At 39.3% G+C, this 21,980-nt stretch overlaps 1 protein-coding gene across 5 annotated transcripts in view; it reads left to right on the top strand.

Annotated features, from left to right (window-relative positions):
* Positions 1-92: 92 nt before the first annotated feature.
* arhgap10 (Rho GTPase activating protein 10) overlaps positions 93-21,980 on the top strand; it is a 52,069-nt gene continuing 30,181 nt past the window's right edge. For 3 of the 5 annotated variants that reach the window (XM_086295400.1, XM_086295397.1, XM_086295399.1), the window contains exons 1-10: positions 95-746; positions 15,298-15,393; positions 15,528-15,589; positions 17,422-17,493; positions 17,711-17,812; positions 19,274-19,384; positions 20,003-20,107; positions 20,585-20,714; positions 21,203-21,309; positions 21,442-21,536. In XM_086295400.1, the coding sequence (XP_086151526.1) occupies positions 593-746; positions 15,298-15,393; positions 15,528-15,589; positions 17,422-17,493; positions 17,711-17,812; positions 19,274-19,384; positions 20,003-20,107; positions 20,585-20,714; positions 21,203-21,309; positions 21,442-21,536 (1,034 nt within the window). In that variant the 5' untranslated portion in view covers positions 95-592. Of the gene's footprint in view, positions 747-15,297; positions 15,394-15,527; positions 15,590-17,421; positions 17,494-17,710; positions 17,813-19,273; positions 19,385-20,002; positions 20,108-20,584; positions 20,715-21,202; positions 21,310-21,441; positions 21,537-21,980 lie in introns of all 5 variants that reach the window. The other 2 variants (XM_086295396.1, XM_086295398.1) reach the window with 2 other exon arrangements.

The raw sequence follows: 21,980 nt of genomic DNA, 5'->3' as shown, positions 1-21,980 counted from the left end.
AACCTGCAATTACCCCCATTGTTCCCACCACAAAACGAAAACAACGGTCATTGGGCACGCGAAGAAACGACGGCGGAAGTATCCTGACTAAGCTATCTGGCGCAAAACTCTGCTGGCAGAAGTTTGCAACACGCACGCAGATGTCAGTAGCGGAGTTTCTCAATCTGTCACTTTAGCTAGGTGGAGTACATTTGATGGAGGAAGGAAAAAATTGGACACAGCACACTCTGACTTTTTGACCACTGGTGTCAACCGACTTCCGATGAATGCTTCAGGCGATATCGTATCTTTATCACTTCTTAACCGTTACACTTGCTAGTCATTCTGGTTTTATTTGACAGCCGTGGAACTACACCCATGAGCCCTTGTCAGAAGTTACCATGCTAAACAACGTTAGCTGCTGCTGCTACTTCTTCACGTAGCTATGCTTTCTCAGCCCGACTCGAAGACTCCTAAAAAACGACCCGTCATTTAACAGCAGCGACTATTTATTTGCTCGAATTGCAAACTGAACCTGGATTTGTTGTGCTTCTTTTTTTCCGTGTGTGAGTTTTCCGTTGTTTGAAAACGAAGCTATCAATCTGTCACAGCAATGGGACTACACCCGCTGGAATTTAGTGAGTGCTATCTGGACAGCCCGAGCTTCAGGGACAAAATAAAGTCACACGAAGCAGAGCTGGACAAAACTAACAGGTTTATCAAAGAGCTGTACAAAGATGGGAAGAACCTCATCAATGCAACCAAGCGTAAGTTTGACGTTTTTAATATTCAAATGGTGCAAGAAAATCAGTGAGTCACAGACAAATCGAGCACTCAGCACTGATTATGTTATGAGCGAGGCTGTTGAGGTTAATTGAAGCTAGGTGTGAGGAATATAATGGACATGTAGAGGAAAAACGTTTTTAGATCTGGTCTGTCAGTTTGGCTCAATTTGTCAACACTTTGCAGTGCCGGGCTTCAGTGCAAATATCCTTAAACTTGGGGATGTGTACATGACTGAGAGTCCACTCCCTTCGCAGAGTGTAACGTTTGTGTTTTAATTCATCAAAGTTTGCTCCAGACATATCGCCCGTGTTTTAAAAATAATGCTAATTAAACAAACAGGAAAAAAAAAAAGATAAAAATGAGCGATGAGACGAATAAAGCTGAGAAATAAGCAAAGACACTCGGGGAAAGCACCTGAAATACAAGAGAAGTGAAAAACGAAAACCTAATAAGAAACTGCAGAGCTTGTAGCGTCTCTGTTTATGAGGCGCTCGTTAGTAGCTGAAGGGTTATTGTAAGACGAGATAATGTGGGGGAAACAAATGTAAGTTTTTGTTTTATTTTATGGGGAAAGTTTTGAGTCTGTGTGAACCAGTGCTCTGGATTTTTTTTTAATAACACCTTACACTATTTGTTCAGTCACACACCTCAGCTGGGTTAAAAATGATTACATTATCTCCTTGAACTCTAATCTCATGGGCTGGGCTTGTCTGTAGGTTGCCCTGTGCTTAACGCCAGGACTTAAACACTTATAAAACAGACTGCTTTGCCTTGCTGGAAATGCCATGAATCATTTCTAGTTTCTGAAACACTGTATCTGAAAGGTTTAAAATAATACCAATCCTATTTTAGTGAACTTTTTTATGCTGATGGGGGGCTAAAATTTACCCTCAGGCTTGCTTTATTGTCTGTCTGTGCTGCTGGTTAGTGTCAGGTATGATTTTCATACTTGCTTCTAGAAAAGCCTAAAGTCTCCCAAAGCTCACATTTACTAGTTGTTTTTTCATGCTGACTACACAGTGCACAAGCACTGCATGAGCAGACTTTGAGGCAAAGGGTTAATATTGTAAAGTATTAGCGTGTCACAAACATAAGATTATAAGTATATGAGTTTGGTTTAGTGTTTCCTACAGCAACAAAATATTTTGACTGATTTTCAAAACTGGCTCTCTGATTTTGAGCTTGATGTTTCTATTTATATCCTAAGCTTTTTTTTATTGGAAGGACAAGGTGTGTGGTATGTGAGATACTTAAGTTTTCTTGCATGTACATGAAAACTGTACTCTTGATGCAAACAGTTTGTGGCGTTAAAGTTATCTTTGCATCTCGTCTTGAGATTCAGTCTTAGCCACACTCTAGCTTACAAAAAAGCCTTTGGCGCTTAAAATATTTTAACCTTTTATGTATTTTTAAATGCGTATCGATTGTCTTTTTATTTTAATTACGTTGCTTTAACATAAAGTTGAGGTGGTGCATTTTTTAAAATCTTTTCTTTTGGTTACAAAGGTGCATATTAACTGGTTGTTATGTGGTGTGTGCTTGTTTGTTCATTAGGTCACTTAAATGTGCTTTAATTAGAAAAAATATGTGTGACTCAAAAATATGTATCACATCAAGTTGTTCATGTTATAGATGTGTATTCTACATGGACTTAAAATCTGCAGTTCATAATTTCCCTTTCTTTCCCCCCAGAAATTTAAAAAACTTTACATGCAACAAAACAATTTTCATTTCTTTTTAGTTTTTAAATTTTTTTTAACTTGAATTGTTTGTGGTTTAGTAATGATCCAAATATGTAAATAGGACCTTTAGCAAGCTATTAAATGCATACATTAAAGGCACAGAAGTCACCATATTTTGCTTTCTGACTGGGCGGGCCGCGCCCTAAGCCATGTGTGGCTGCATTGAGCGTGAGTTTTTCCCCTCACAACTGAGAGGTTTGCTGGACAAGGGCTCCGCGCACAATAGTGCATTATTTGCACTTTATGTATCAGAAACTATTCAATAAATTACATTTTTGGACACAGTTTTGAGAAATATTTGCAGATAGTAAAGTTTCATGTTGGAAAGTCCATTTTTAAAAATGTTTTTCTTGATTGTGTTATTACTTGGCTGCTTTTTTGTGCACAGCCGGGATTGTCGGCCTGTTTCTTTGCCTTTTTGAATGTTTCCATGGTCTCATTGGAGCTCTTTGCTACTCTGACCCCCTCATCATAGTGACTCCCTTGACACTTAAACTTTAAAACTTAACATATAAACTTAAATTCTTTCAATCTGAGTAAAGATCTTAGGAGGATAGTTGTGTACCCTCTAAAAGGACATTTTGGTTAAAGTTGTCTAAACATGTTTCATCTATACAACTGTCACATTGATTGAACATGAGGAAACTGTCCTTATGTTATGTACGTTTAATAATGCCTGCTGTAATTTTTGTGACTTTCTCATGCCTTAGGCCAGAGTTATGGTAAACTGTGGACATGTACACGGACCCCTCAGCTAGGATTTTTACAATGCTACTTTTCAATCCTCTTGGAAAATGGGTCCATAGCTGGTGTCATTACAGTTGAGGGTGTGCAGATGTCAATACAGTCACATATGCCTCAGACCTTTGCAGATGCTCAAGGTGAAATGTTGGTAGTATTATTATTTTACTTGCACCAACAAAAAATTTGAATAGCCTCCGCAGTGTTGTGGTGACTCACTGGCAGTTGATGTGATGTTGGTGCACTGCTGTGTTGGTATAAACTGGCACAGTGACATAGTGTCTAGTTTCAGTATGGCATGTGGTATCTTGTATTTAGCATCGTATTTGACTGTCGTTTTTTTGCTTTGATTTAAAGTAGAGTCAGGATGGTAGCATATCACTGCTTTCACTAAGTCTGTGTTGGTGTTTTTAGAAAATGACAAGAAATAGGAAACCCTGGTCATGCTCTCCCAATGGGACTATTGCAAAATCTGTTTCAGGAAGGAAGTGATGGTTATGTTTTGACATTAATGAAGTTTGCTCAGCCTAATTCACTTGGCCTGTGCTGAAGCCTTTAATGGAAACTATTTTGTCAACAAAACTGTTTTTGGTGTATTTTTATCATTCTAATCAGGAGCCATTTACACTATTTGGTAGTGGCAGCAATAGAGCAATTTAAACATTATAGAGCTACTGCAGCAGATTGTTAGACATGGCTTGATTGCTTTAGATGTTATCTAGACTTAAAGCAGAACTTTTTGATTTCTATTTCTATTTTAGGCTGTTCTTTGTGCTGTGCTGAAGGTTAATTTAAAACAAAGCTAGTCTGTCCAGGGTGGAGTAGGCTTTCTTCTATTGGTGAACAACAGATGATCAAATTAAGCGTCATCAATTTCAATAATTTATCATTGCCTCAAGTTTGATGGTTGTAGTTCTTTTTTTCTTTTTTGTCTTAAGCAAAAGAATATTTTTGTTGTTAGGATAAAAAACAACAACAACAAGCGCCTGTTTTTATGCGTTGTCGTTAGCAACAGCGACAGTAAAACCATCGCGTGTCCGCTTGTTTATTTTCCACATAAACCTTTCACAATAAAGCTGAAGATCCTGTAGAGACTTTTCAAAATAAACTGAATCACGTGAAAGAGTATGCAGAGTGTTTACGGATGAGAAGCAAAAAAGAGCTGACAGGTGCTAAAAAATAAACCTTAGACTCAAACGTTAGAACAGGCTTTTCCCCGCAGCACGCCGTGTAATAAATACTCACAAAGAAAACAGCGGCCGTTACAACTTGTGTCTAAAAATGTATAGTTTCATGCATCGGTTAAAACACTCGACTCCACGTACACGATGCCCAGCTGGAAACACTTCCCGCAAGTCGAGCTGCCCGAGATTCACAGAATTTACAGAAAATGTTCAAGTTTTGTGATTTATATCGTTATCGGGACGATAGATGTCTTATATCTTATATCGGGATATGAGATTTTGGTCATATCACACAGCCCTACTCTGCAGCATGTTAAAGTTCATGGCAATACAATTAGGAAAAACATGAACACATTTGGCTTGTTTGGGAGAGTTGGCTGGAGAAAGTGTTTTCTTAGATTTGCAAAGAGGCATCTGAACAAACCCTAAGACTTCTGGAACAATGTCCGTTAGACAGATGAGACCTAAGTAGAAATGTTTGGCTGTAAGATACAACACAATGTTTGATGGAAACCAAGCACACCATGTCAGTACAAACACCTCATACCAACTGTCAAGCACGGTGGTAGAGGGGTATTGATTTGGGCCTGGGCACCTTGCAGTCACTGAGTTGACTACAAACTCCTCTGTATACCAAAGTATTGCAGAATGAAATGAGGCCATCTGTATGACAGCTAAAGGTTGGTCCAAATTTAGCTGTCAAACAGATGGCCTCATTTCATTTCAAGGTTGATTCAAATTGGGTTATGCCAAGCACAATGGTTAATCTGCAACAGAATGGCTGAAAAAGAAGAAAATCAGATTGTTGCAATGGCCAAGTCCTACACCTGAACTTGAATGAAATGGTGTGGTGGGACATTAAGAGAGATGTGCATTTACAAATGTCCACAAACCTTAATGTGCACAGTCTTAAAAGTCTATCTTACAATGATGTAAGAGACTGATGGCCATACAGAAAATGGTTACTTCAAGATATTGTTGTCAAGGATGGTTGTACAAGCTAAACTCATAACATTTAGAATAGAATAGAATTCAACTTTATTGTCATTGCACATGCACAGGGCAACGAAATGCAGTTTGCATCCATCCAGAAGTGCTTTAGCCATGATATAGATATATTACAATTTAATGAGTTTTAAGTAAACCTCACAATTCATATAGTCCTTTCCGGTTTCTGTCAAACTGTAAGTATGTGTCTGTTTAGTATAACTGAAAAAATAAAATAAATTATTGCAATTAATTGTAATTTAATGGGTTGTTATTGTAATGTCAGAACTGTCAGCTCAATAACTGAAGGTAGTAGAGTTTGATGGCCTAAAATGGATTGAAAGCTCTACAGATAATTTTCTACAAATATTCTGATTCTTAAAATAGAATAATAGATTTAAAGTCTGTCGCGCTGCTCTAAACTTTTGATCCTGTTCATAGCTGGCATAGCTATTTCTTGGGTGATTTGATCAAAGTACATCAGTTTTCAGTGGGCAGTAGAAAAGTCTTTAGATGTTTTCAAAGTGACAAAATCTGCCTTTTACCGCTCCTGATTTGTTTGCAGAGGTCCTTCATGGATCTACATGCCAGTTGTTTAGGCGGTCCTTTAGTGTAGTCCAGTACACAGGAAACAAAACGGCTATGGCTGAATGCATCCTAAGTGTCTTTACATCTGTACTGTGAAGCTGTCCACTTATTGCAAGACCACCCAAGTTAATGCTGGGTGTGAACAGGGCCTTTCTCTAAGCACAGGGGTATTACTAAGTTTATAGTATTTTGGGCTATACCTAAAGTTTAAGTAAGGTACAGCGTTGTTAATGTACATTCGTAGGGTGGAGCTCAATCACAGTCTAGCTCTGTTTAGGTGGATACACTCTGATAATAGGGTTACAGTCTCATGAGACACTGTGTTTGGTTAGTCTTTTTAGAGAGAATCCTACAAACAATCAGAAGTTTTCTTCTGAGTATGCTTTTTGTAGTTTGCAACTTTGAAGTTAAAAGGGCCACATATCTAGATGCAAGATTGTGCTTTTTCTTGATGTGTAGACATGATTTGAGGCCGCTAAGCTGTTTAATCTGCAGGCCACTATCCGCTTCACAATAAGCTGCAACACTCGACAGTATTGTACAGATGTGTTATTTAGAGGTCTGCAGTGAACACTAACATATTTAATCTTGAATGCAATTTAGGTATAGATTTTTTAGTTTCATGATAATTCTTTTTTCCTTTAGTGTTGCCCTCAGAAGGCTCAGTTGTTTGGGCAGTTCAAAGCACAGTTGTTGTTCTAGAAATCCATTCAGTTCTCAGCCTTTCAGTAACTCCCTTGGCTGCTACAGCTGGGAGGATGTGCCAGTATGGAAAGTCCTTGGTTCTGGGAGGAAACTTTGAAGCGGGGCCTTGGGCCAGAGAGGCATGACATGGAAGTGCCCATTAGAGGAGCAGCATGCAGATGTGCTTCTGTTTCAGAGGGTTTCCTCCACAGGAACTGTGTCCTGTCTGTACCCTCTCAGCTACACGTCACTGTTGTCTTTAGTAAACCTTCTTTGCTCCCCCAGGAAGTTTTGAGTTCTCGGTTTCTGAAGATCTTGTTATTTGGGCAGTCTTGTCACTGCTCACTTCTCCACTGCCCCTTGCAAATTGTGTTTTCGTGTTGTAATAATCTGGAAAACTGAAGTTAGACAAAGTTGCAGCAAGATCAGGCCTGTCTCTTCCACAGCTGGACTTGCTCAGGTAAATTGACCAAACAGTTCAGAAAAACAATTCCATAAGTGTAATTTTTTTTGTAGTTTCACTTTTGGTTCCACATTGAAAGCCCAGCGATGTGAAGGTCTCTTTCTGTCTGGCAGACAGGTTTAAGAGTAGCCTGCCATAGTGTGCTTTGGCTCACTGCTCATCTCTGTAATCACATTACTGATTCTGCCAAAGAGCCACATCACAATCTTTCATTAAAATCGCATTAGCACAAGACGTGAAGTCATGTGGGAGGAACGCTCCTTATCTCTCTCTCCAAGGAAGAGGTCTACTATAAAAGTATATTACATTGCAGTGTTTCAAGGGCTCCTTTTTTGGTGAGGACACCTTTCACTGCATAATGAAAGAAAAGCATTTTTGGTGTCTGAGGGGGGAAGAATACCTCAGACACTGAAATATTGTGATCAGCCTCTTGGCTGTTACTGACAGCGTAGCCTCACCCAGCACACTTGTTTTGAGGTTCAGGGATACGTAAATGAAGTAATGCATGCTTTCTGGTCAGGGAGCTGCGGGAGGGGTCGGGTGAGCTGGCTCTGGGGAGGGCAAAGGTGGAAGGCAAGTAGAGCTGGGATACAGCCTGGAAAAGATGGGAGAGTGGAACAGGAAAGACTGTGGAAAGGCGCGGCACGTAAACACTGTGGGCTTGCATTAGGCAACTCCTGACCTAAGTGGCACATCTGGTGAGACTATAGAAATCATAACAAGCAACTTTCCAACAGATGCCAATAAATACACTGTGGACTTCTTCTGCAACTGACCTTTGACATGGACTTACATTTTATAGTCTGTTATGGAGAAAACCTTAGCTACTGCAGTCCCAACATGCATGTTAAACGTTCTGCTTTAAAACCCTCAGCAAGTTAAAAAGGATTTGGGCTAACTGTTGTTGACTATCAGTGATGTTAATCTGTAAAGCCCAGTGTAACAGAAAACATGAGGCCATTTTTTTATAAAGAGCACTGGTGAGCGTGCAACCAGTAACTCTACAATCAGTTTCATTAATATTCAACTTGTAAGTGCCAGTATTTTCCAATGGATAGGTTGCTCTGAACAGTTTATTAATATATGTTACAACACAGTGCTTTAAGCAATCAGGCTCCATTAACGAAGCTGTTTGCACTGTAACAACAGACCATTTTGTAGATTAATCAAATATCTTGACAGTACAATGACTCCAAGTTGTTGTTTTTTTCCTGGTGTTAGATTCATTATTGTCATTGACTTTATTTTTTTTTGCTTTTGTTCTTGTGAATGCCAGTTCTTAAAGCACCTGATATTAATACAGTGTTTGAGAAATTAAATGGATTAATCAGTGATTTTTGGTGAAGGACCAGGCAGTTAGGGAACTTAATATTACTATTGTCCACCAGACCTTTGTCTGAAGTGAGTTTTACAGCACAGTACAACATCGAAGTTATCAAATATATTTAAAATAAAGCTCCCTTTATTGCCGAACTAACAGGAGATCAGCAATGTGTGATTTTGGTGATACTTCACTGTGTAAATTGTATATATTTTTGTAGTATTGGACTTTTTCTGGCGTTTTCCAGTGTTTCACTTTTTACTTGGTCCCAACAAAGTTGATGCATAGCTGGCTCTATAGAGATGAGTGCTTTGTGGCCCAGCTTCCAACTTGTTCACAGTTGGAAGGAGGGTTTTTTGTTTTTTTAACAACACTTTAGTCATGCTCAAATCAATGGTCCTTATATTTTTCCTCAGACCTTCCTCAGAGGCAAGAATAAACATTATTTATTGTCTTGTGTCTTTAAAGTCTTGCTGTTTACTATATCTTTGGTGGAATGGCAAGCCTAAAGTTAAAGTGATGAGCTAATGCATACAGCATCTAAATGTTCTGCTTGCACAGTAAGCACACACCCTTGAATAAGGTTGTGGGTTGCCAGGTTGTGCTGACAGATGTGTTGAAATTTTATTTAGTATGTGGGTTGTGTACATACACTGTTTCATAGACCGTGTGGTAAGTTGGGTAACATGTATTTCAATTATTAATTATAAAGCTTGAGGGACATGCAGATTACAGATGTTTCCTGGGAGAAGTGGCAATAGGGTTGATTGGCAGTTATGCATAGTACTTATCACAAGTCTAGCCACACAGCAGCCATCTAGGTAATGCTTAAGCATCATTTTGGGCTGACAATTCAAGACACTAGAAACATGAATAGAGAGAAAGTCAAAACTCTGATTCAGTGAGACTGAGGCATAAAAACTGTATGCGTAGACTCAACAGTCAAATCTGATTAAATTTTTTTTTTTTTTAAGTATGAACTTAAAAAAGATTTTTTTTAAGTATGCAAGAGCAGCATATCAAAGCATTACTCCATCATTTATGCTTTAATCCAGAGCACCAAGTCAAGCAAGGTCTCTGGTTTATCCCATCAGAGCACTAAACAAATGCCATGCAGTGCAACAACATTCTACACTATGTGCAACAGCACAATGGGCTTATGTTTTTTTTAGTTCGGCTGATATAAAGCAGATGATTGGCTTTTTAGTGGGTGTTACAGGACAACCACCATCTTTGGCTTTAAAATATTTTTTCCAGAGGTTTCTATTAAAGATTCTTCACTCGTTTTGCTCTTTCTTTCTTTCTTTTTCTTTTTTTAAGTAGTCTTGCCCTTTGATCGGTGACACTCTACAATAACCAGAGTCCTTTAATTCACTACCCTTCACATTTTGTTTGTCTTCCTGAATGGGCATGCCAGTGCTAATGTCACATAGCTGGCCACTTATTTTCCTTTGCTTTCCGCTTATAGAACAGCATAGCCTGTGATATCAGATACAAGTAAGGTGGGGTCTGTATGACTCGCACTGTAAATCCAGAAGAGTAGGGTCTCTGGTGTTCTGCGGAGAAACTAGCCAAGTTTGACAGTTCCCAGGTTTGCTCTGAAATGCCTTGCTTTAAAAGGCAAAAAGCAGACGAAGCTTTTGCCTTGGACTCTTGCATGCCCTAGTGTGTGTGGTATGTGATAGTTGCTGTCCTGAAGGAAAGAAATATCGTTTCAATCTCTTCTGCAGACCTCTCATCTGACACGTTGTTTATCACTGGAATGATTGTATCCAATTAATCTATGCTGTTGAAACTGTACAGGAAAACAATGCCGGGGTTTTTTTTTGTTTTTGCTTTTTCCCCTTATTTGAGTGTTGCCTGGTGTTGATTATTGCTGGAGCTTCATGTAACTGGATAACATTCATTCTTTGTGTTTTATGTAATGAAGTCCACAGCTTGGCCTGAACTGTCCACCCTGAAGTGTGTTAAACATGCTTGCAGCCTATGTAATCAGATTGCAGATGGGTGCGACCTGCACTGCACATGTGGCTCTAATAAAAACCATGCAAATCTGTCTGTTGACATCAGTGTTCTGGAGTGCATATTAATTATCCACAGTGTTGTTAGCCCTGTATTACCTTTTTTTTTTAATACACAAAAGATGTTTCATATCCTAATAAAGTAACATACAAAAGACCTGTGTCTTTTTCCCCCCATGATCTTTCTCTAACAGTACAAAAACAGGCTACAACCCAAAACATCTGGAACTCTGTAATTTCACCTTTCACCCTGTAAATAGTACAACAAGAAGATATTGAATTTCTAAAAAAGTTGTGGGCATAAAAAGTTGCAAACAGCTTTTTGTCTGTTTTTAGGCTAAATGCAACTTTCAAGAACAGAAAGTCTTTGTAATTTTTTTTTTTAAATTACTGCACCCTGTTTTTGTTTGTATTTTATACATCATTAGTTTTGTAATTATGAATCATCCCAACTCTGTTGGAAACTTATTGTGTAAGTTGTTTAAATCTGGAAAAGCAGAGAAGCGAGTGCCTCACTGAGAACTGAATCCCTGAGGCAACTTAAACACTGCACAAAAAAAAACTCTGTAGAAAACCTGTGTATTACAGCATGCACATTACACTCTGCAGTATAACAGTAATTGCTTGAATGGCATTGATTTTTAGTGACATTTGATTCTGACCTTACGTCAGGTACAATGTAGTGTGTTGAGGCTTTAAGGTGTGGCAGTGTTCAGTGTAATGTTGTCACAACATCTTTTTACTGTGTCATTCAGGAGTTGAACTTTCCACTCTACATTTATATGTTTCTGGATAAGTTGAGACCTGCAGGTGACCAAGGACTCCATAAAGGTCACTCATTACCTATCAAGTAAATACCTTAATGAAAGGTTGGTAATGAGCTATGCTTTTAAAACCTTACATTCTAATACTACTACTAAAGATGACAGCATATAACACTGACCAACACAAACTTTGTAAGTTTAAAATATGGGGGGGAAAGTTATGTCGAACATTGATAACAAACAAGCAATGCCAAAAGCAACAGAGGGGAGTGAGCAATAAAAAGCACAACTTTGGGAATGAAAAGAAGCAATGCACTCCAATAACACTGCTTTTCTATAAAAGGTTTTGAGCAAGGATTTAATTGGCAATACTTGTTTTCCTTGTGTTCCTTCAGCACGGCTGCTTCAAAGCACAGAGACTCATATTGCAAACATTTTGTTGAAGTCATCAAATGGGGATAAATGCATTGGGACGGGGGTTATCTTTTAAAGGGTTTCCATGCTGATAAAACTGTTTTCTGGTAACGGCTCCATTCAAAAAAGGTAACTTAAAGACATTAGAAAACGGAGGAAACACCCATCCACTTAGGTGTGATTTAGATGCCTTGTAACCCTACGATGCAGCCAGTTGCATCAACTTGATGTTGTGTGGTCTGTCTGTGGTGAGGGACTGCTTCATTCTGGTTAAACAGTTTAGAAATTACAATAATTAAGTAATAGTAAGTGTATCTCATTATTAAGAAGTTTCAATAAATCTGGGAAATCTCACAGCTATATCAGCATTTAGATTTACTGTTACACATTAATATGAGAACCTTTTCACAAAAAAATGAGGCAGAAAAGATGCTTGTAACTAAGAATCTGTGAACACTTTCTGCTTTCAGTACTTTCAGGACTGTCTGCAGAGTACGTGACCATGGTGCAGTATCAATCCGTATCCTCACTCCAAGTTGCTCACTAGTTAGCTAAACTTTCCAGAAATGTATTTCATGTTGAGCCCATCTTCCAACCATCTGCAAAAAGTTAAAACTCCACCATGTGAAATCAAAATCTTTACACGAAAGATCTGGAAACCTCGTCTGGGCCCTGTAATGATGTATATGAAATAATTTTTTACATCTATATATGCTGCAGTTCAGAAGATGCCGTTTTCACCGAAGGCCTTGCTGATTTCAGCACGCCAACGACAAATCACATTTAGCATGTACAGCATTACGGTGAAGGACTCCTCAATAGCATTTGGGGGAAATTTCTGACTAATTGGTTACGCAGCTGAATCTCACTGTCCCTCTCGTGGACTGACTAAACAGCAGTGCCAGGTCTTCACATCAGAAGATATTGCGTAAGGTTTACAAGAGGCCAGATCCAAAGAGAAGCATTGGATGTTATGCAGTACTGTGTATTACTCAATAAATTATCTATTATCAAAGTGGGTAGCAAATATGTCCTGCCTCTGTTGCTTGTAGTCATTCCATGTTCTGCCAATTAAGGATGAGAGCAGGCTGACCAGAGTCACCTTTTATGGACTTGCTGAGCTGAATTCTTGCTGTCGGTGTGGTTTAGATTCCTGCTAGATTTACGGTCCCTTCAAAAAAAAATAAAAATAATTCCAACCTATAGCTTAGATGTGTTTGCTTCCAAAATAATGACCTGGTAGGCTTATATTTGCTATACCTTTATTTTGAAAATAATACCTTTTTTAACCCATATTTAGAGCACTCACACACATCATTCACCAGGATGTGTTTCCTTCAGGTAGAAGTCACCTCTGAGACAGAATGAAGTTTTCATTATAGTACAAGCACATTAGGAAAATGAGCTGCACGTGTATTTGGTGTGATTCAAGCAAGTTTATGACATCATTTGTCTTCTATGAATATTTGCCTAATAAAGTCTTACAGAAACTTGAGTGATTCTTTCCTGACAATAATAAGGAATCCCGAGCACACCTCCCTCTCGTTTCTTCTGGCTTTATAAAATAAAAGACTACAACCTTTAAAGAGGAGTCAGTCTTTGATACTCCACCGCTGTTCTGTGTTTGCATCTCTTAATGAAACTTGTGCAGTGTCCTATTTATATATACAGAAAAGGATGACTGCAGGTCTTAATGCTCAATTCCGATTTTTTTGATCAAATCCAATTTTTTTGTCTGCTTGTTCACACTACAAATAAAATGCGACAGCAAAGGCGCTCTAGTGTGAACCCTCAAAGCGGCCGGCATGCGCAAAAGAAGACGTCACACACAACGCACTCTGTTTAGACCCAGAGCAAACAATATTGTTTGACTGATGGCCCTTAATATAAAGACTTCGGACTTTACGTTTCCCAATTTTTGCTTTAAGTTATTTTATTTACATAATAATGTAAATAACCTAATAATTATCCTTATTGCTGTTTTATATATCCGATACATATCCGATGTTTTAAAAACATCGGATATGTATCGGATTCAGTGCCACATATGAAAGTGACCCAGATCGGATTTGAAAATATCGGATGTCATACCATGATCGCATATGGGTCGCATAGGGTCAAAAAAATTGGATTTGATGCGCTTTCGCCTGCAGTGTGAACGTAGCCTAAAGCTCACTTCAATCTTCACGGTGTGACGTTATTCTGTTCTGTGTCTTGCAGTTGTTCAGGGGTCAGGCAATGATCTGTCATTTGCCACAAACAAGTCATGAATCCTTGTGTTTTATTTATTTTTATTATAGTATTTTTGCTAAAGAGGAATAAAGTGATTGTGCAAGTTCTGCTTGTATGCATTTTAGATGCTTCACTTTCTGTTTATACTTTTCTCTTACATCAACAATGATCTCACAAGAAAATAAAGCATTTCCTCCAAATGCTATATGAAAAACTACTTAGAGCAAAAACAATACTATAATAAGAAGCTGCCCCATTGTCTGGAAGATCCTTTAAACTTCCCCTAGTTCCACGTCAACTGGCCAGAGGACCCAAACCACAGGTGTTTTGGTTTTAATGTGCCTCGTGTGCTTTGGGACGGTACAGATTTAACACCTTTAGAGTGTAGAGTGACCAGCAGTGGGTTTCAGATAAAGAAAACGAATAAAGTCGAGGTTGAAAGTGTTAACCTTTTAATAGCTGAGCCACAAGCAAGCCAGGAATCCAAATAACAGTGTGAAAGACTTTTTTTTTTTTTTTTTTTTTTTTAGTTATCTGCATTGCTTAAGTTTGGTGTTGATTGAGGAATGCTTCATGATGTTTTTAGGGTATGTTGGGGCAGATTACTATCCATCCGTCCTTCCATCCATATTGGAACCCATCCCAGCTGTCTTAGGGTGAGAAGCAAGTTACACCCTGGAACAGTTGCCAGTCCATTGCAGTGCTAACACAGGAAGAAAGACAGCCATTCATGCTGACATTCACACCTCTGGCCAATTTTGCTTCCTTTGCACTCACTGTGATGCAGTAGTGTTAACTGCTGTGCTGTCCTGTTGTATGTGTGATGATTTTAAGTTTCCAGTAATCTAGTCACCTGCCTTTAGTCAGGCAGTAAAAAGCATTGCCAAAGTGCTGTAGAAACCAAACATTTTATTTTATTTTCCAAGTTTTGGGGTTCATGTAATGTTATTATTTAGGAAAGGAAAATATAATACTGCATTGCATTTGGGAAATCGATATTGTAATTTGTGTATATTAATTTAGATGTATTGGCTTCACAGCTGTCTAGCTTTTAAGCATCACGTTGTTAGCATCAAAGCATTTACTCGTGTATTGTGTGACTTGCTAAATATAGTTTGCCCTGTTTTGTGGCAAATGTGAAGCAGTGGTACCTGCACTGCTGGTGCACGAGGGTTTGATGTGCAACAGGATGTAGACAGACAGGATGTTTGCACTGTGGTTAACAGCTAAGTGCAGCAGACCTACTTTTCAAGACTATCTTTATTATGTCACTTTTCCACAGGTGGTGCCCAGGATGACACACAGTTGTAGTGTGTTATGATTTATATTGTAAAATCCCTTTTTAATACAATGAGGCTGATGTTTACTATGTTTTTGACATTTCCTTGTAGAGCTTGGGATGGCACAGCGCAAGTTCGCCCAGTGCCTGGGAGAGTTTCAGTTTGAGTACATTGGCGATGCAAAGACCGATGATGAGAAATGTATCGGTAAGTGTGGGCTAACCACCTCATATTGAAGGCGCTAACCATATGTTTTTTGCCAACACGTGCTGTTAGACGAGTGCAACTGATAATTCTAATATCTTTAACCCTGTATGTGTTATTTTTTGTTTTTTCTTCAGATGAGTCTTTGCAAGAGTTCTCAGCATTCCTCAAAAACCTTGAAGACCAAAGAGAGCTGATGGTGAGAGTGACCCGTTAGAACCTAATTGAAAGCCCGCTGTACCTTGTGTGTGTGTGTGTGTGTGTGTGTGTGTGTGTGTGTGTCTAGTGCTCATAATGTAGGATACTTGTAGCATATTCTCCAGCTGTTGTTGCAATATTGTTAGCGTTTGCACATATCCTCCCCTTCTGGCTGTCTAAGGGTCACTGTCACATGCCCTGCCTGGGCGTGGCTACAGAGAGAGCAAGAGTCCATAACTACATTACGCACAACACTCATCACACACCCAAACTTTAAGTACCAAGCCAGATCAAATAAAGCGCTACCACCAACAAGATCCACAACAATGCAAGTGTTTATGACCGTATATTGCCATAAAGCTATTCTGCCACAGGTAGCAATATTATAGCTGCCAGTATAACCACAAAAATCCCATCTAATAGTGAATTGATACACTTGTCAGTGCTACTCGTTTGAAGCATTCTTACAATGCAGATGCAGACTTTCCAGCCATCTTCTTGTAATGCCTGTCTGGGGTTAGGGAGTGAACCCATCATCAGTAGCTTGCGGAGATGCCTATTACAGCATCATGCTCAGACCGTAAGCACAGACTTAGCGCAGGAATCCTCAGAGTAAAGTGCGATGACATCACCATGCAGCGTAAGGAAAAGTACTTTGGCCAAACAAGTACAGACATGCTTTGTTCTCAGCACAGAAGAAACTCTGGAGTAAAGACGTTACGTACAGTAACTTTAATAATGCACTACTGGAAGACAAAAGTTTTTTTTTAGTAATTAGTATTGTTTAGAGGTAAAAAACGAAACATTGAGCCGCTCAAATGTTGGCATATTATCAACTTTTAAGAAGCCACAATGGAGCTTCAGCTTTAAATCTCCACAAAGATTCTATTGATACTGTTTATATAAAGTTACAGCCATCTTGGCTGAGAATGATTGCAGTACAGTTTTTTTTTTTAATACTTATTTATGTTTTGGGTTGGGGTTTTTTTGGGGGAGGATTGGCAGAGGATGAGCTGGGAATGAAGTCCCAATGTTTACACTTACAGTTCAATGTGATCTTGACTCACTTTGAGATGGGGTGGCTGTAGCTCAGGTGGCAGAGCAGGTCAGCCACTAATCAGAAGGTCGGTGGTTCAATCCCAGGCTGCCTCCTGGCTGCATGCCAAATATCCTTGGGCAAGATACTTAACCCTGTGTTTGCCTACTGGTGGTGGTCAGAGGGCCCGGTGGCGCCTGTGTCCGGCAGCCTCGCCTCTGTCAGTGTGCCCCAGGGCAGCTGTGGCTACAATGTAGCTTGCTATCGCCAGTGTGTGAATGGGTGAATGACTGAATGTAGTGTAAAGCGCTTTGGGGTCCTATGGACTAGAAAAGCGCTATACAAATGCAGGCCATTTACCATTGAGCAGAGAAGCTGCCGAGTGTGGCCTTATACTTTGTCTGTTTACCTTGCTGGCATGCTAATAGACAACAACTGGTGCAAAGCCAAATATGCTCCAGGTGGTAGTCCACAGTTTTTTCATGTGGCAGTTCAAGTATGTAAATATGGGCCAGATAATGTGTCACCAAGGAAGGACAGTAACAGATAAAAATTGCACATGTTCTTGTCATTGTTTTGCAATGTGCAAATGTCTGAAAAGCATGGCAGCATTATTAAAATGAAAGGATGGATTATGCAACATGGTACAAGTGGCAAGAGTAGTGGCAAGTAACTACAGAGAGCCGCTCGTTCGTTAAGACTGGAAAGTTTTGAATGTCGTGAGTAAGTAAGTAAAAGTTTTATTAATGAAGCATGTCACTGAAATGAGCACTAATGAAGGCATTTATTCTCCGTAGATGAGGAACATCACAGAAACCTTAATGAAACCTCTGGAGAAGTTCAGGAAAGAGCAGCTTGGTGCATTAAGGGTAAGGGCCTCTCATTCCAAAATCTATTTCCCTTAAACAGTCTGGTTTTTGTAGGCTTGATGCCCTTAATAACTATAAAAAATGCATTTGTAGTTTCTGTAGTTAATGTTTAATGGATTTTACTACACATACAGCTTCTTACTTTAATTCCCAAAAATAAGGAAGTATTTCTTCTCCTTTAATTTTACTGCTTTTTTCCCCCCTGTATTTTGTTAAGGCGGAAAGAAAGAGATATGAAAAGGAAACAGAGAAATACTACAGTTCTTTGGAAAAGCTTCTAAATATGTCATCAAAGAAGAAAGAGCCGCAACTGCAAGAGGTATCTTTATCATTGCCTGACCGCTCTGTGTGACGTACATGATATGAATTTATTATGACAGTAAGATTATTCAAGCAGATGTTTTGTTTAGTGTCTGAATTCCGGTTCTGGCTTTATCGTTCGGTGCCATGAGGCTGCAAAACCTGGTCGACTGCTTTGGGTTTCCACTGGCATGCCTTGCAGCAATAGTTTTCCTGGCTTGTTTGAAAAGGAAATGTGTGCTCTTTTGTACCGCACCTCTGAGGTTGACCGTGGCTGCTGCAGTTTGTGGATCAATCCCCGCTGCACTACCACAAGCTGACATTTTTTGAGTTACGACGAACTGAGCCACCTTTTACAAAACAATGTTTTTTTGTGTTTTGTGATGAAACCCTGTAAAGCTTGCCCGTACGTTAGATCCACCAACCAGGGGGTGGTTAGAACTGTTAACATCACGACTGCGGGGTTTTGTATTCTTTGGGACTCTTATAAGACAAGAGTCTGTGGCACCAATACTGATTTTTAGCAGACTTGTATAAATAGACCCCATATTTCATTCCTTGCTACAAGGGTCATGAACTCCATCAGCTGTTAGGACAACTCAGTGAACAGTTTATACTAAATATAAACCTGGTGTGTGAACTACAAGTGAGAACTTTGGTATCTGTAGTAATCAGAGCTGGATGTTTACTTGACAATATTGAAACAAACTTGCTGTAGTGTGAAAATATGCATACTCTATGGCACTTAAAATGTATTTCTAGTATTCAAGCCTTGCTGCTTTGTAGTTCCTGGATGGTTATGATACTTCTGGGCATTTTTCAAATACTAATAATCACAGAAATGAAATAAGTAGATCTTTTCTTTGTTCAAATTCCCTACTGGTAGGTTAGAGTTCAGTGTCGCCCCTTGTTCTGTAGATGTGAATACTGGTGTGTCTTTTCTCACCATCAGTCAGTGGGGTTAGCTCTGGCTTGCAAAGCACAAGAAGCAGTGATAATGGCCAGATAGATAGATATCAGAAAGATTGTGTTTCTCACTTTATCAACAGTTTGCACATTAAGCTACAAGGAAGGAAGCCGTGGTGTCCTGTGCAGTCTTTGTAGGGTCTGAATGACATTTAAGTTCGCTTTGACTTGTACTGCTTTTGCCGTCCTTGAAGACGGATCCCTGCACTTCCTTCAGTTTTCGTCTCTTTTAGCGTGTGTGGCTTTTCTTTGTCCAAAGAGACAAGAAATGGAGGTTGATCACACAGCAAACCTGGTTTTTTTTGGTGGGGGTGGTAGAAATTAGCTAAACATTGGTGTCAGATTTTGATTTACTAACTTCAGTATGTCTTCTATACCAATTTAAAGCCATACCAAGGTAGACCTCAATGTCCCAAATTGCACCAAAAAAACTAAAATTGTGATGTTTCTTCTTTGCTTCCGCGCTTCTGCCTGTAACTATAATTATGATGGGGTGTGTTCTCCACCTCTCCAGGCAGACACGCAGGTGGAAATCATGAGGAGGCACTTTCAGGAGGAGTCGCTGGACTACGTGTGTGGACTGCAGGAGATCCAAGAGAGAAAGAAGTTTGAGTGTGTGGAACCGGTGCGTAACTGACCTAAAATGGCATAAAAGCACTGGCGCGGTGTTTCATTCATACCACAATGAATGTCTTAAAACAAAACCGATGTGCTAGTGTATACAGTACATGGGATTAGCCTGATTTACAGTAAGAAATGATGGATTAAAAGGTAGAGCTCTATTTCTAGGGGTGCATTTTCAACAACCCCACACTAAATCGAGTTGGTGTCTTTGAAATTTCCCCTTGTACAAAGTGTGCCTACCTTCTAATAGATGTGAAAATATTTGTAAGTAAGGATCTACTTTCTTGGGAAACGAAATCTGTAACTTTAATACTGACTCAGATTAGTAGATTTGTCACAGCTAAAACCACTATGGAAAATTACAGATCCCGACACTTAATGTCAGATACAGATGGTCATAACAGTATTGCTTTATGACAGAAATCCCAAACCCCTTCCGTATTAAAACAAAAAGGCAATATGTGAAGTCCTACACCGTCACAAGTTTTTGCCTGACTAAAAGTTACTAAACAATTCCATCGTATCCTGTCATTATGTGGATATAGTTTGCAAGTTTCTCTTTTACTTGCTGACCTTTTATCTCTGGTCTTTTTCTTCGTCTCATGTGTTTTCCTTGTAGATGCTGGCCTTCTTTCAGACAGTCTTCACCTTTTATCACCAGGGCTTTGAGCTCGCCAAGGACTTTGACCATTATAAACGAGAGCTGCAGATTAATATTCAAAATGTAAATAATACTTTTTTTTGCCTAATTGTTACCATGATAGCAAATGTTTATATATGTCATTTCCCTTGCACTTTGAGAGGAACAGAAGAAAGGTCTTAAGTGTAGAAAACAGAAGATTAAATTTTAACTTTTTGGTCACTAAATAGGGAAAAAGGCCTCTTCATGTTCCGATCTAGTATTTACTTGTCTGTTTATCTTCATTTGGCCATCAACTCCTGAGAAAAATATGTTTTGTTTTCTTTACCGCTTCAGGTCACACCTCTGTTGTTTCGATTTCTCCTATCCTGCAGGACACAGTTTCATTCTTACCTTTACATTTATATACTGTAAATTAGCAGCTAATTTCAAAAAGTTGAAGGTGTTTTATGGAAGCCATAAAAATACAAGCTGTGACTTAATGAGGCCTCTGGAGGTCATCCCTACCAAGCGGCCGAAAGTGACTTCCTGGAGTGTGCGCTTGCTTCCTCTCCCTCTTAGACAAGGAATCGATTTGAGGGCACTCGGTCGGAAGTAAACGAGCTGATGAAGAGGATCAGAGAGGCACCGCAAGAGTACAGACAGACGAGTCCCATCAGTTTTGAAGGCTACCTCTATGTACAAGAAAAACGTAAGACTTGTTTGTGATCATGTAATAGTATGTGTATAACATTTTAGTTAATAAAGCGCAGCAGGCAGCCAAACTCTGAGCGACAAAAAAAAGCACAAATATAACTCTTCCTTATTAGAAGGGGATTTTTTGTTGTTGCTGCTAATCAAATGTGTAAATGGAGGTGATATATCAGATATTTTTATGTAAATCAGCAGCAACGTTGCTGTAGCGTGACACAGAAAGTTGAAACACAGGATAAGTTCCTGAAGTTGCACTTGTTGCTGACACTGTAGATGTTTTAACTGAATTTGCTTACTGCTGCGTATTTTTTTGTCACTCGCTCGCTAAAAAGGACATTGCGAAAACTGCGAGCGTTATCCGGGGAGAACCACACTGGAACTGTCAATTGTGTGTTAGCGTGTTGCAGCAGAGCCCAAAAGGGCTTGTTATGACTTAAACCACATGAAATGTTTACAGTATGTTGTTAATATTTGTGTTTCATCTAGGGCCACCTCCTTTTGGTTCAAGTTGGGTCAAGCGTTACTGCACATTTGTTAAAGAGCAAAAGATCCTGCACATGGTGACTTTTGACCACCGATCAGGAGGAAAGATTGTGAGTGGAAGTGCCGCACACTAAAAAAAAATCAGACTCTGTTCAGTCTTTTACTTTCCATTACAACGTTCATTTTGTCATGCATTTTCTTTTTTAAATAACCAACCATATTTTGATGTTTTTTTGTTCCAGGGGGAAACAGAGTCCATCACACTCAAATCCTGTGTCCGGAAAACGACAGATGTGTTGGACCGGAGGTTCTGTTTAGACCTCGATATAACAGATCGGTATATTGTCACTTACTATGTTCTCAAACACACTGTGATAAAATCTTGCTTGTATTAAACTTGTCGTTTAATTTGGATTACTGGTGACACATTATTTGTTATTGCCTGCTGGATGACTTTTGCTTGAACACAATGTAAATGTTGTCCACAGACTGTTCACAGAGCACATAGATCTGTTTTGCTAAAGGGCTTAGCTCCACACACACACTTGGTGTTTGTTGCTATGTTTTGGATAGCCGAGGGCAGCACTGCAGGGGTTGTTTTGGAGGACCGCCCTCACGCATCATGCTGTAATATATATCCCGTTTTGTCACAGAACTTAACCCTGCGCCGCCCCTTTTCTGTAGTATTAATAGAAGAGCAATACCTTAAATTTAGAATGGAAATGTCAGTGCACACATCTGTTCGCCCTGTAATGAGTAACTTGATACCCATTTGTTCCTA

This window comes from Aulonocara sp. 'chitande type north' Nkhata Bay, linkage group LG6 (assembly GCF_057382095.1).
Source record: "Aulonocara sp. 'chitande type north' Nkhata Bay isolate Kocher_YH1m ecotype deep benthic linkage group LG6, A_spYH_male_GT1.1, whole genome shotgun sequence".
NCBI classification, from domain to species: domain Eukaryota; kingdom Metazoa; phylum Chordata; class Actinopteri; order Cichliformes; family Cichlidae; genus Aulonocara; species Aulonocara sp. 'chitande type north' Nkhata Bay.
Note: the sequence above shows the minus strand (reverse complement) of the source record. Positions and strands in the feature narration are given on the sequence as shown.